This window comes from Ostrea edulis, chromosome 9, assembly GCF_947568905.1.
Source record: "Ostrea edulis chromosome 9, xbOstEdul1.1, whole genome shotgun sequence".
In the NCBI taxonomy this organism is placed as follows: domain Eukaryota; kingdom Metazoa; phylum Mollusca; class Bivalvia; order Ostreida; family Ostreidae; genus Ostrea; species Ostrea edulis.
The window spans coordinates 35,221,085-35,236,924 of NC_079172.1; the positions used below are offsets into that span (position 1 = coordinate 35,221,085).

General features: G+C 35.4%; 1 protein-coding gene across 4 annotated transcripts in view; it reads left to right on the forward strand.

Moving 5' to 3' along the window:
* The first annotated feature begins 207 nt into the window (after positions 1-207).
* The window catches only part of LOC125659335 (uncharacterized), a 24,511-nt gene continuing 8,878 nt past the window's right edge, over positions 208-15,840 (forward strand). Inside the window, exons 1-4 of one of the 4 annotated variants that reach the window (XM_048890978.2) lie at positions 210-334; positions 538-689; positions 9,795-9,969; positions 13,194-13,417. In XM_048890978.2, the coding sequence (XP_048746935.2) occupies positions 611-689; positions 9,795-9,969; positions 13,194-13,417 (478 nt within the window). In that variant the 5' untranslated portion in view covers positions 210-334; positions 538-610. Of the gene's footprint in view, positions 690-4,441; positions 4,527-9,794; positions 9,970-13,193; positions 13,418-15,840 lie in introns of all 4 variants that reach the window. The other 3 variants (XM_048890980.2, XM_048890979.2, XM_048890977.2) reach the window with 3 other exon arrangements.

The following is a 15,840-nucleotide window of genomic DNA, read 5'->3' on the forward strand; positions in this document are numbered from 1 at the left end:
ATTTACGTTTAAAGGTCGGTCAGGTACACACATTGTATAAATTTTATCTTCGGGATCGACATGCATCAAATTCGTTTCTGTTTCTTATTAATTGATTCGTTGATTTTCAGAAACACCTTTAATAAGGTAAAGCAAGGTCACACAGTTTCATTTATCAATCAATGAAACAACCAATACAAACCTTATTAATATAAACAAACATCTTCGATTTCCTCTGCTGCTCAATATACCTATTTGAAGTAATTCATTGCTGTTTGTTACGCCACAAAGGATCTCAATCATTTCTTAAATGGACTTGCACATACCATTTAGAAGACTGGATGAAAATCGAAAAGTTTCTGCTTTTTGGACTTTATGATAGAGTTTAGCAAAATTAATCAACTGTTTTGTTTATGAAAAAAGAAAACTATTCTTCGAGACAGATTCTCTAAATATTTTTCAAAGAAGGAACGGAATTAAATTCTTGAATCGAAATGAAAATTAAAAATAAAAATTGCCCTTTTTACTCGGATGCCATATATGCTCTCTTTATTGAAGGGATGGCATTGCATCTGAATTTGTGAACTACGGTTAGTGACGACCTAATCCCAGTTTTGGAGGTGATTTCAACATGATGCTGTTCGTGGCGACCTCTATTATGGTCCTGTATCACGTGGAGTGCTACATGAATTTGGCACCGATAGATTCAGGTAATGAATAGTACTAACGATAAATAAAAGTGATGATGAAGTTACTTTTTTATGTGAATGCAATAAGTTTGAATTTTTCTGGTGAAGTATTTCTATTTTGTGTCACTCTAGGGTTGTCCACGAAATATCTTTTAGACTATCGATAAATTGTTTAAATACTGGCAAATGCTTTCAGAAATGGGGTTTATACAGTAACTACATAATTTAAGGTATACCATCAAAACATTTCACTCTATCAAAACCATTGCCATCTGAGGCGCAGCTTAATCCCAAGAAATATAAGCAGAACTAGCGATTAATGTACAAAAAATCTAAGATCATCACAGAAAATTCAATGTACTTTATACCATGCACTCGTCAGTGTGTATCAGGTCTATTTTGCAAACAGATATATACACATAGTGATTACGTTGCAAATGAAGACAACTTTTACAATGAACCACAAAACTACAGAATTTATGTGTACTCTTACGGGATTTCAATGTCCTTAATTTGCCATGAAAAGAAAGCACAGGCACCTGAAGTGTGGATAGCTTGTATAGATCTTGTGTAGGTTACATACACCCCCTTCTAGAATAAAATCATTTTTAAATAGAACCAATAATTTATCCGAAATGTTATTTCTCCACCGATTACCCTCATAAGTCGTTCTGAATAGTCAGCTTCTACAGTGTATCTTCTGTAAGCTTTTGATATGACCACGTGTGACATACTAATATATGTATTAGTATCTCACAAGTGGTCATCTCAAAATCTGGTGCCTGTGAAAGAATGTGGCCTTGAAGTAACCTTGACACAAAAAAAAAAAAAATGCGACACCTATTTTTGTATGTGTCAAAAGAATGTATATATTTGTTACCTACAAAATATTATATCTCAAAGCATGCAATTTTGACATTGTCTTAATAGTATTAGTCGAGTTCAGCATACATTCTCTTGAGCACCTCTCGCATTTTCTCATAAAGCAAATCATAAGAGACTGCACAGAGAATATCACATATGCCTGATTACGCCAGTTTCGAGATACGTCAGAGTTATTTCCCTTTGGAGAACTATCGTACATGTTGATTTGATTTTTATTTTCAACATGTTTATATGCAGGAGTGGAGCAAATATTCATCACTACATAAATGAATCTTATAGCAAGCCCTTTTATTTATTCGTAAAATATGATATCTCTTTAAATAACTATACTATTGGTTATAGAGATATCTCTGTAAGTTAGAAAGATATCTTTTTACGCTAGGGAGATATCTCTTTAACCAAAAAGAGATATCTCTTTAACTAAAACGATATCTCTTTAAACAAGAGATATCTAAAAGAGATATCTCTTTACGCTAGGGAGATATCTCTTCCTCTATGAGAGATAGCCAGCGTAAATGGATATCTCTCTCAATGTAAATAGAGATATCTCTCTCAATGTAAAAAGAGATATCTTTCTCAATGTAAAAAGAGATATCTCTCTATCAATGTAAAAAGAGATATCTCTCTATCAATGTAAAAAGAGATATCTCTATCAATGTAAAAAGAGATATCTCTATCAATGTAAAAAGAGATATCTCTCTATCAATGTAAAAAGAGATATCTATCAATGTAAAAAGAGATGTCTCTCTATCAATGTAAAAAGAGATATCTCTATCAATGTAAAAAGAGATATCTATATCAATGCAAAAAGAGATGTCTCTCTATCAATGTACAAAGAGATATCTCTCTATCAATGTAAAAAGAGATATATCTCTATCAATGCAAAAAGAGATGTCTCTCTATCAATGTACAAAGAGATATCTCTCTATCAATGTAAAAAGAGATATCTCTATCAATGTAAAAAGATATCTCTATCAATGTAAAAAGAGATGTCTCTCTATCAATGTACAAAGAGATATCTCTCTATCAATGTAAAAAGAAATATCTCTATCAATGTAAAAAGATATCTCTATCAATGTAAAAAGAGATGTCTCTCTATCAATGTACAAAGAGATATCTCTCTATCAATGTAAAAAGAGATATCTCTCTATCAATGTACAAAGAGGTATCTCTCTATCAATGTAAAAAGAGATGTCTCTCTATCAATGTACAAAGAGATATCTCTCTATCAATGTAAAAAGAGATATCTCTCTATCAATGTAAAAAGAGATGTCTCTCTATCAATGTACAAAGAGATATCTCTCTAAAATTTCAAAAAGAGCTGTCTCTTTAACTTAAAGAGAGATATCTCTTTATATTCCCCCTGTGGCCATAATGACTTCTCCCTGTTGCATCTCCATTAATATGATGTAACCCTATTTTTTAACCAATCAAAATACTTCTAGTGTAAAAATGGCGGAAAAGGCTGAAGAAGTGGTTGGGGAAACATAATTTGGTATATCCAGTCTTGCTCACATATCTTATCAATTTATTGTCTTTGGGGGGGGGGGGGGGGGGGGGGGGGGGGGGGGGGGGGTTGTTAGCTGTATACACTTCACATGCGGTAAACTCAAAATCATCGCCCAGGATTGTAGCCTTCATGGTAATATTTGCTTTGGCGGGCTTCCACTTTAGGAAGAATTAGAAAATATTGGAAATATATCTCTTTTTCTTTCAGAGATATTTCTTTTTCAACGATTAAAAAGATATATCTTATACTTTGAGATATATCTCTTAGGAATTCTTAGAGAGATATCTCTTTAAGTATAGGAGATGTCTATTATAGTAAAATAGATATCTCTCAGAGTAAAAGAGATATCTCTTTAATTGAAAAAGATATACATGTATCTCAAAGTGAGAGAGATAATTTTCTAATTTAAAGAGATATATCTTAAAGTATAAGAGATATTTCTCTAAGTGAAAGAGATATCTCTCTAAGTGTAAGATATATATCAAACAGTAAAAAGGATATCTCTCTAAGTGAAAGAAATATCTCTTTTTAGAGAGATATCTCTTAAATCAAGAGACATCACTTGAAATTAAGAGATATCTCTCATTTTAAAGAGATATCTCTTTAAAATAAGAGATATATCTTTGATTTAAAGGGATATCTTATTTTTCGAATAAAAAGTAAAAAGGCTTGCCATAGAATCTGCTCAGCAAGTTTCTCGTAAGTTTCTCGTACGTAGTTTCATCACCCGAATTTGACTGATATACAAACGAAGTATTCAGGGAGTAATTAAATACAGGGAATTCTTGTATCACGTTATTTCTAGGACATTACTTGCAAATATGACATTGGTTTTTCTTATTCCACTTTAGTAACATTTCTTTCGACAGTATTTTGTATTTCTTACATTTACATATTTAAACAGAAGCCGCTTTTAGTACATTTTATCGTCTTCCTCACCGACTGTAGATCCACTCTGTCCCACTTTAAATAGTAAGCATTCAAAGTCCCACTAAATGCACCCCATACACAAAATAACTCTCTTCGCGAGACTGGCGTAATCATGAAGTATAAAACAACATGGAAGATGAACAATATAAAACCTAATTCATCAATACAAACAAGCCTTTGATTTTTAAAAAAAAGATGTTCTTTAAACATGTTTAAAATCTTGCTGTCAAATAATATTCATGTCTCAGTCACTCTTCAAGGAGCGAGTTCCAATCTAAAAGGTCATTTTAATAAATGTTTGATTTGTTATACACCCCAGCCTTAGGAATCTTAAAATTCATATTTGAACCCCCTCCCTTGTACCACTGAAGCGAAGTTGTAATCGTTTCTCTGATGTGGTATTATGTTAACTTCCGGTTTTGTGTACAGCAGTCTCTTCTGTTCTCAGCTATATACACACACCGAGACGGTTAGGCTGATGGAGAAGTCCAAAGCCGGGATGTTACATGTATCACATCGACGAGCCACAACGAGTAAGGAATTACTAGACTTAACTTAAAAGTCTTAGGTGCCTGAAATACGCTTGGGGGTGCATGTATATGTTTTATATTATATTTTGGCTATAATAGAAAGGTGGGTGCGTTCAGTCCCCAACTGTACATGCGCTCCAAGGAACAATATGGATTACATTGTAAAAACCTCTTGATTAAAATCTTTGATTTAGACCTAATTTTGTCTTTATATAGAACAGCCTAATCCAAATCGAATCCAGAAACCTGACGCTGTTCTTCCTATCAAAGTGTTGGTTTAAATAAGAAGTAAATTCATGGAAGATATTGAAAATGTGTCTCAGTCGAAATTTAGTTGACTTTGTCAGAAACAAGAGCATAAGTAAACAATAAAAAATATCCCAAGAGCTATGTGCCTTAGGGTACCAGACTGAGAATAAATCCAACAGTCGTCAAGGTCGACAGCTTTCTTTTAAGGACACGCAACAGCAGAAATCGAACGTGGTCTACATGTATTATCTGTATAATGGAGAGACTACGTTTTAAATTAATCGATACTCTCGATAGCGTTAACGTCAAGCTCTTACCATGCTAATTTGGAAACCCCCACAAAAACTTAATTAATTGTATTGCTAGTTTGTATCTTTAACAATGTTTAAAGTAGGGTGAAGGTTTTTTTCTATATGAATTATAAAAGTTAATAATATACCGTCCTTAGACCGAGTTCAATATTCAACAATGCGAAGTATTTACATTCTTACTCTTTGGAGTGGATCAGTATTTATTATGTTATCGGCGAATTCATTTGTTGATTTTCGTATCTGAACAGGGTAATTGATGAGTAAATATTGTCTTGAATAGCATGCAGTGTCCGTCTGGTGTTGCGGATTTGGCAAGGAATTATATAAACACTTTCGAACATCAAGGGTCTGTGCAACCTCATCGCACTTAAATACGCATTGTTTGCCTTTTTAGAGGCACAAAAGTGACACACGGAAGGCACTGTCATTTTCTGGAGAGAGAGAGAGAGAGAGAGAGAGAGAGAGAGAGAGAGAGAGAGAGAGAGAGAGAGAGAGAGAAGGGAAGAGAGAAAAAGAGAGAAGGGAAGAGAAAAAAAGAGAGAAGGGAAGAGAGAAAGAGAGAGAAGGGAAGAGAGAAAGAGAGAGAAGGGGAGAGAGAAAATTAAGCGTAAAATGTTTAATTCAAAGTGAAAAACGTCAAAGTCAATGTCGTCTGACTCGGTTGATAAGATTTTTAATCTGTAGATAAAAAAAATTTGTCATGACTTTCGTATATACTCAGGAACTAACATCCTAAATGGATTTCCCTTCACAACAGCAAAGCTCCTCCACAGCAGCAAACCTTATCCTTAAAAAATTGCCTTCCACAACAGCAAACCTCATATTTAAGAGATTTCCCTTCACAACAGCAACCCTCCTCTTTTAAGAGATTTCTTTTCACAGCAGCAAATCTCCTATTTAAGAGATTTTCTTTTACAGCAGCAACCCTCCTCTTTAAGAGATTTTCCCTCCATAACAGCAAACTTTCTCCTTCAAGAATTTTCCTTCACTGAAGCGGATGCATCAAAACCAGAGTGGGTCGTATACCCTTGACAAACAATATGAAAAATAAGTTACATATGAAACGGTCACTTATAAAGGCTTTCACATCTACGAAAGAAATTGTCTAAATTGTTTTCATTATGCCGATTATGCAAACATTATCTCACATTTCCATTGCTTTATCATACTTCCATTGTTTAAGTCCCTTGGGGATCCGGGCTAGAATAGGTCCTCAGTAGCCTTTGCCTGTCGTAAGAGGCGACTAAATGGAGCGGTACTTCGGATGAGACAACAAAAACCGAGGCCCCATGTCACAGCAGGTGTGGCACGATAAAGATCACCCCCTGCTCAAAGGTCGTAAGTGCCGAGCATAGGTCTAAACTTTGCAGCCCTTCACCGGCAATGGTGACGTCTCCATATGAGAAAAGGACGTTAAAGTTGTATGATCCGAATTTCGACAATTTTTTTCTAACTTGTAAAACCGCTGTTAAATCCCCGCACGTACGTATGTGTGAGGCTGTACGACATGTTATCCATTATTTCAACTGTTTGAACCAGAATTACTTGATTTGAAATGGTGTTTACTAACAACCGTCACTCGGCCATTTCAAGTAAATGTCACGTGTGCAGTCAAACTTTCAGATCACCGGTGGTCTTATCTATGGGAAACTGTGTATTTTTGGTACAACAGTACCCCGTGCCATAAGTTTAATAGAAATAAAAATATCAAATACCTCTTAGCAATTCGTTGCTTTACACCCTTTCAGCTTTAAAATCAGACAGTTGCGTCTGGGTTAATACATCATGTTGGGATTCCCCTGGCCGTGTGGGGCTATTTATAGACGCCTAACACGGTATAATTTATACATCATCCGGAACACCTCGGGTCTTTCACCTGAAACACCACGAGTGCCTTCGAAATTGCCCTTTCCGTTGTTCCCGTACTCCGCTCTTAAAGTCGCGAACGACGGTTCTAGAACATGTGCGCACGAACGTGTTCTTTGTTCTTCGATCACACTACCTACAGATGTGGTGTGAGTTCTTGCACCTAGAACCCGTTCTCAGGTTGCGTACACAGCGTTCGGGATCGACAGGAAGTACTCGTACGAATAACGGCGATTTCGAACACACTCATAGTTTTTGGTGAAAGGCCCGAGGTGTTCCGAATGCTTTATTCGTACCACACTATATTTACTTTCTAAATAATCTTTTACATGCAAATGTTTTCAAGCATGTAATGAAGGGAAAGTTATTAACTTTAAACACTAATTAACCTGCTCGAAAGTAATTATGTACAAAAATGATACACGAATATTGGATCATACAGTCAATCAATCCATTGTTTTATATTCTCAATAATATATAAAATCGAGATATACAAATACTTGATAGATGTCTATGCAAAGTTGAAAAGACAGAATTTTATTGAGTGATAGAAACATGTTCATTGAAACAGTGTCAGTTTATTGCTGTTAAAACATAACGTAAATATTTAAAAAATAAATTCCATTTGTGAAAATACATGAGAGCATGAACTGCTACGCTTTACGCCAGCGTCGCAATTCATCTCTTCATGTACAAATGTATTTCAAAATGCCGTATGCTCTCCTGCGAAATATATTCATAAATTGAGATATTATGCAAAAACGAACGTCGACTATCTATATTGCCGCAAAGGTAGCCCACACCCCGGTCACATTATAGCCTAAACCCCGCACTATGTGAGTTGCGCTCCAATTTCGTTTCTATCGGAATTCCCAGTCATTTTAAAGATAGACGTACTATATTCATCAAGATTCGTATGTACAATGTTTACAACTGCTTTGCATTCATGGAGAAATGGTTATTATTATAATTGGTAAAGTAATCAAAGGCAAAAACATTGAATATATAAATATAAACATAAACAGCAACACTCTGTACTGCTTGATCCGCTCCACATCTTATGTAAACTGTATCACTCTGTACTGCTGGATCCGCTCCACATCTTATATAAACAGCAACACTCTGTACTGCTGGATCCGCTCCACATCTTCTATAAACAGTATCACTCTGTACTGCTGGATCCGCTCCACATCTTCTATAAACAGTATCACTCTGTACTGCTGGATCCGCTCCACATCTTCTATAAACAGTATCACTCTGTACTGCTGGATCCGCTCCACATCTTCTATAAACAGTATCACTCTGTACTGCTGGATCCGCTCCACATCTTCTATAAACAGTATCACTCTGTACTGCTGGATCCGCTCCACATCTTCTATAAACAGTATCACTCTGTACTGCTGGATCCGCTCCACATCTTGTATAAACAGTATCACTCTGTACTGCTGGATCCGCTCCACATCTTATATAAACATAACCATCATCAATCTGTCCTGCTGGATCCGCTCCACGTCTGCTGGATGCAAAACATTAATGCAAAATATGCGATATATATGAAATTGTTCAAGAGACTTATTTGTGTAGTATACATGCACTACTTTAGATTTCCAAATATGCACGAGGAATTTAGTAGCGCGTAATTTAGATAGCAGCACCACTCGCGAGTGAAATTACTGGCTTTTATTTTATATTGCTAAAATACATGTAAACTACCACTCGCGAATTCATGCTCTCGTGATTTGACTTCTGGGAGTTATTTCGTAGTATCATATATGTACTTTAAGTACTCATAAAAAAGAAATCTAGAGTACTTGTAAGTTCGTTATCCATTATAATCACCGTGCATGTACTTGATGACATGTGTGTGTATGTGATGGATGTGAGTTTTAGTACTCTCTGTGTGTACTTGATTACATGTGTGAAATGGATGTGAGTTTTAGTACTCTCTGTGTGTACTTGATGACATGTGTGTAATGAATGTGAATTTCAGTACTCTCTGTGTGTACTTGATTACATGTGTGTAATGGATGTGAGTTTTAGTACTCTCTGTGTGTAATTGATTACATGTGTGTAATGAATGTGAGTTTTAGTACTCTCTCTGTGTACTTGATTACATGTGTGTAATGGATGTGAGTTTTAGTACTCTCTGTGTGTACTTGATTACATGTGTGTAATGGATGTGTATTTTAGTACTCTCTGTGTGTACTTGATGACATGTGTGTAATGAATGTGAATTTCAGTACTCTCTGTGTGTACTTGATTACATGTGTGTAATGGATGTGAATTTTAGTACTCTCTGTGTGTACTTGATGACATGTGTGTAATGGATGTGAGTTTTAGTACTCTCTGTGTGTACTTGATTACATGTGTGTAATGGATGTGAATTTTAGTACTCTCTGTGTGTACTTGATGACATGTGTGTAATGAATGTGAATTTCAGTACTCTCTGTGTGTACTTGATTACATGTGTGTAATGGATGTGAGTTCTAGTACTCTCTGTGTGTAATTGATTACATGTGTGTAATGAATGTGAATTTCAGTACTCTCTGTGTGTACTTGATTACATGTGTGTAATGGATGTGAATTTTAGTACTCTCTGTGTGTACTTGATTACATGTGTGTAATGGATGTGAGTTCTAGTACTCTCTGTGTGTAATTGATTACATGTGTGTAATGAATGTGAATTTAAGATCCGTGTGTGTAATTGATAACATATGATAAATGTGAGTTTTAGATCCATGTTTGTTATATAAGTAATGGACGTGAGTTTAAATTTCCTGTGTGTTATTGATTACATATCTGTAATGAATGAGATGATAATACAATTTGTTAATTCTGGTTTCAGATGACATGGACTATGAAATGAACTTCATATATGTAAATGAGAGGTCCTTTTCCTATAACCAGGCTATCGACGTGTGTTCAAGTATGAATGCCAGCCTACTGACGATGCGGTCCTGGTATAAATGGTTTACCATACAACAGATATACAACTCATCGGCGGGATGGAATGCCCTGCCGTAAGTAGAAATCCTTTATTCTTTTAGATTAGAATAGTATGTCATTTACTATGTAATAATGTACATGTAATGGTGGGTTTTCCCCCTATCAGTCAGATGTACCATAATATCTCCAGTACAAACCTATACTAAGCAAAAATTAAAATACATATATTTAAAGAAATCTAAATCTCTATGATGAATTATAATCCCGAGGAGGTTGGTGGCATTCAGATGACCTACATATAGATAGAGAAGGTAAATGATATTCTTGATGACATAAGTAGGGACAATAACAAAAACCTAGGAAAAGGACAATAAAGTTCATGATGACCTCGGAATAGGACAATGACGTTCATGATGACCTCGGAATAGGACAATGACGTTCATGATGGCGTAGGAATAGGACAATAACGTTCGTGATGACGTAGGAATAGGGCAATAACGTTCATTATTATATAGCTAATAAATAGTCTATTATAAAATCTGCGTAAGCTCGTGCATTTTCACAGCCAACTCGTGCCAATATTATAGGTTATAGACTTTGTATGGGAAAATATGACGAGCAAACTCGGTCCGTCTACGCGCCAAAAAACTCGGTCGTCATATTTTCCCATACAAAGTCTATAACCTATAAATCCCTATATGATGACGTAGGAATAGGACAATAACGTTTATGATGACCTAGGGATAGGACAATAACGTTCATGATAACGTAGGAATAAGACAATGACGTTCATGATGACCAAGGACTAGAAGGGTAAGGCATTTAAATTGCTTGCTTGTTTGTTTTACATCCCGTCGAAAATGTTCCCTCTGCTGAGACGTCCATTCATTATGAACTAGAGATGGAGGGGCAATGATATTAATGATTATTTAAGGAGGGAAGCTTGGTTGGTTATAAATTGTTTAACGTCCCTCTCGAGAAGTTTTCATTCATTTGGACTGAATAATTTAGGCCTATGCTCGGCGCTTGCAGCCTTTGAGCAGGGAAGGATCTTTATCGTGCCATCCCTGCTGTAACACGGGGCATCAAGTTTTGCGGTATCATCCAAAGGACCGCCCCATTTACACTGAGTAGCCAAAAGTATTGCAACAAACATGGCCGACATCGTCGCCGTACACGTCGTCTCGGTATTTATATTCTATTTTTATCGGGATAGATAACGTGTTGGAACATAAAATCCTGGGAAATTTACGTGGGTATGATTGTTGAGGGGAACCGTGAATAATTACGGAACAGCAGACAAATTCCGGTGTTTTAACAAATGTAAATAATGTCGAAGAAAATACAAGAGTTGTCATTCAATGTTAGAGAATTAATCGTTGATTTAATCTGAAGGGGATTGAATTACAACAAAATCAGCGAAACAATAGGAATACATCGAAGTACTGTTGGGAGAATTTTAAAGAAATTTAATGCATCGGGAAGTGTAGAAAACAACCGGAGAAGTGGCAGGCCAAGACTGACTGATGACATGGGTGATCATAAAATTTTCAGACTGGTACATGTAAAACAAATAGGAGACAATCTCTACGTGATAATACAACAGCTTTTAACAACACAGCGTCTGTAAAAGTATCAAATAGAACTGTTCGCCGTAGATTAAAACAGGAAGGCTACAGAAGGGGGAAGATTCAGAGGACTCTGACCATCAGTAAAGTGAATCGACAACGACGAATTTCGCGGTGTAGAAATAAGATATACTGGACAAATGAACTGTGGCAAAAAGTTATATTTACTGATGAAACACAGGTGGTAATTGAACAGAATAACTGTGTTAGTTTATGGAGAAAGGCCTCGGAAAAGCGGAAACCATACTGCCTGAATCAGCGTAAATCGCCAGCCAAAGTAAGTTGCATGTTTTGGGGATGTATAACTTACGATGGAATTGGTATAATAGTGCCTGTTGATGGTAATTTGAACTCACTGAAGTATATAGAATTACTTGATACTCATCTTTGAGCAGTAGTTGCAAAAGTTTTTGGAAATAGAGCTTTTATATTCCAAGATGACAATGCTACCCCCTATTCGTCAAGGCTGACATCCGCATGGAAACAGGAAAATGGAATTCAGAAATTTACTTGGCCCGCACATTCCCAGATCTGAACACTGTAGAGAAAATTTCTGGCGTTGCATTAAAATTAAACTCTGTCGAAAGATAGATCAGATCAAAAGTAAACAATACCTAATTGCTGCAGTGACTAGGATATGGAATGGCCTATCTCAAGTATATATACGAAGCCTGTATGCATCAATTCCGGAAAAATTACACCAAGTGATAATTCAGATAGGTTATGCTACTAAATACTAACAAACAAAAGTAAGTACAATAATTATTTATTGTTATAATTGGTTTCGAAATATGCCTACTCAACTGATCCAGCGATGACGTCAGCCATGTTTGTTGAAATACTTTTGGCCACTCAATGTAGTTGCTTCTTACGACAAGCAAGGCGTACTTAGGACCTATTCTAACCTGAATCCCCACGGGACCATTCATAGTGAATAATGGAGACAAGAACGATGACTTTCGTATTGGCCTAGAGATAAGACAATGTAACTCATGATGATCTATGGAGAGGAAAAAACGACAACGATGATTACGATGACCTAGGGAGAGAACGACAAAAGACATTCGTGATGACGAGCGATGACATTCGTGACGACCTAAGAAGTATACCCTATACAAGTTAGTCAAATCAAAAAATCAAATTACGTGTAACAAATAAAATAAATCAGCGTGAGAAATACATTGAAAGTCAGACGCCCAGTTAAAATATTCTGTACACTAAGTGTTAATACATAATACTTCCTAGTAAAACTGCATAAAGCACAACATTATATAGGTTTGTGTTAAATGTTCATATAAACAAGAGTTCACCGTGATATAGTTCGTAAACTTCAATGCTGATGCATGTAATATGATATTCAAAGGTGTAGAGGTACAAAATTTCCCCACGAAAAATGTGTATGTTAAAATACTAGTAATACTATTACCAAAACCAGTATTTGAACCTAATAATCATTGTGTAACTTTTAGTGTATATTACTCAAGGTTAAACAACTCATCTTTGTGTGTTCTGGATATGTACAAAGTAAATTAACAAATTTTTTAATAGATTTGGTCGTTGTCACTTTTATCGATAATAGTTCAAAGTTTATTGAAACTCATGATGACCTGACCTTTAGGGATAAGAGAGGCAGGATTTACCATGGTAACCCTTCTTTTTTATCATTGCAGGAATCACGAGGCCTGGATTGGACTGACCAACACAATATACGGCTTTTATTGGATAGACTGTGAACCACTGGACTTTTCTAGATTTACATTGTTTAAGGACGCAAACGAAGTGGGTTACAAATCTAACGACCAGTGTTACACAACGAAGGAGCATGACAACTTCAAGTGGAAACAGAAAAAATGTAGTGAGGGGAACGGAGTTATATGTGAACAACGAATAATAGGTATCGCGTGATGGTTTGCTGATTGATAGATTGGTAATTAACTGACTGATTAGTTGATTATTGTTCTATCGATCGATTTATGGATTGATTTATCTATTGATCAATTTGTCCTTCAGTTGGTTAATACGCAATTTCTGAGTTGTCATATAGTTGTTTCCCTTTGTTAAATTCTTATATACGGTGAAACGCAAATCATATTTTCGTCCACACGCGGTGAGTACAAATGCTTATCGTTGCGTTCATCTATTGCTGAAAGGATGATTATAAGCATATTTTAATCAGGTGTAACTAAAACAGAGACAATGTAGTTTTCTATTATCATTACTGATACATGCATATTTAAAGATTAAATTCTTTAATTCACAGAAGAATTCTGATCTACCAATCCCATTTCTATGCCCCCGTGACCAACGTCGGGAGGGGAACATTTTGTTTTTGCCCTGTCTGTCTGAATTTTAATCTTGCACATAACTTGGGAGGTGATAGGGCTTTCATATTTCATATGTGCATTTTTGTGAGGAGACCTGTCTCGTGGTACCAAAGGTTTTGACATTGTGAACTTGACATTGGAGTTTAAATTACTTATAAGAAAACTAACAACGGCAATATTTCTTTAAGGTAGCGCTTTTGTATTTTGTTCATTGATTTCTTGTGACACTGGTTACCATGATTTGTGACCTTGGATTTTGACCCATATTTCAAAACTTTAACCTTGCCCATAACTTTTGAATGGTGAGTGATATGGTTTACATATTTTATATGTACATTGCCTGTAACAAGATCTTTCTTTTGGTACTAACATTTTGACCTTGTTTAATTAATTGTCTTTTGTTGTCACCGGGGACATAGTGTTCCACAAAAACAGATTCATTAGTTGAAGGGGTTGTCGTAAGAGGCGACTAAATGGGACAGTCCTTCTGATGTGACCGCTAAAACCGAGGCCCTTTTTCACAGCAGATGTGGTACGATAAAAATCCGTCACTGCTCAAAGGCCATAAGCACCGAGCATAGGCCTAAATTTTGCAGTCCTTCGCCGGCAATGTTGACGTCTCCATGTGAGTGAAATATTCTCGAGAGGGACGTTAAACATTATACAATCAACCAAGCTTCTTTCCATAAATAATCATTATTGAAAGTTGAAGGGAACGGACAGTGACCAATCTCACCACTCGTTTAATTTATCGTGAGGCATGGTCGTGTATAGTGTTGAAAAGTCATAAGTATTGATGTTGTTAATTTGTTTGCGATTTCAAATTTGCTTTAACGTCTTTAGAATTTTTTAGAATCCACATTTGGTTTACAACTTTGGACTTTCCCCTTCACGACTGTTAATATTTTCGTGAGGAGCAAAGATAGGGGCTTGGTAGAAAAATTATTGGATCCAGCGATATATCTTTGTTTGTAAGGGTTTTTATGAAGTTTAGGAATCCAGTATAGGTACAGTAACTTATATTTATTCCACCCATTAACTTGGATATGAAATATGTCTAAAAGAAAACTGAGGCATTATTTTGAAAAAAATTCTTATTTTGAGAGGACAGTTGGAGTATAAATACGATTACCAAAAGTGGAGTTAATGTACAGTTGTATTAATGAGCCTTACAAACAAACACAATGTTGTTACAAGCTTTGTCAGCTGGAACTAAAACATACTCCTCATGTAACCCATCTAATTTGTTTTATTACTTCTGGTTTACTAAACCGGGAAGGATAGATACATATTTGATATTCAGATTATAAACAATTTTCGTTATTCTGGTTGTAAGAAATTATCAATATTTTGGTTGTAAATGATTTTCGTTATTCTGGTTGTAAGTAACTCTGGTTGTAAATAATTTTCGTTACTCTCGTTGAAAGTGATTTTCAATAATAAAGAACCGATGTTAAGGTAGCACATTACACCAAAATTTTACTTAATGGCTCGTTAGAACACCTCTTATAAAGTATGATTTCATCATCGAAAGAGTTATACAAGCTCTCAATTACTTTATATAAATGAATTTTTTATGATTTTTTCGGGAATGATAAAAAAAAGGTGTTTTGTTTGCAATTAAAGATACTCTTGAGTCCAAATTTCGCTGTGATTTGGTACATGATATGGATATCTAATAAAACATATTTAAAAGACTCGTATTTTAACGTACCCCGGTAGTTCCACCCTCCTGTGACGTCATAAGATTTCGCAAAGTCGATGATTTAATAAGATTTATGCATGACAGGAACATAAAATTTGGAGGAGTCTTTTTCCATAGTTATTGTAAAAAAAAATCTTGTAAACCATAAAATATTTCAAAAGTCTAAGTTATATATGAATAATCAATTATATTGAATCCAAGGGCAATTACTGTTTTCATTAAATTATTTATCAAGTGCAATAGATTTCCTTTATTTTTCACAAACATTTTGTATATTTTTAAAAGAAA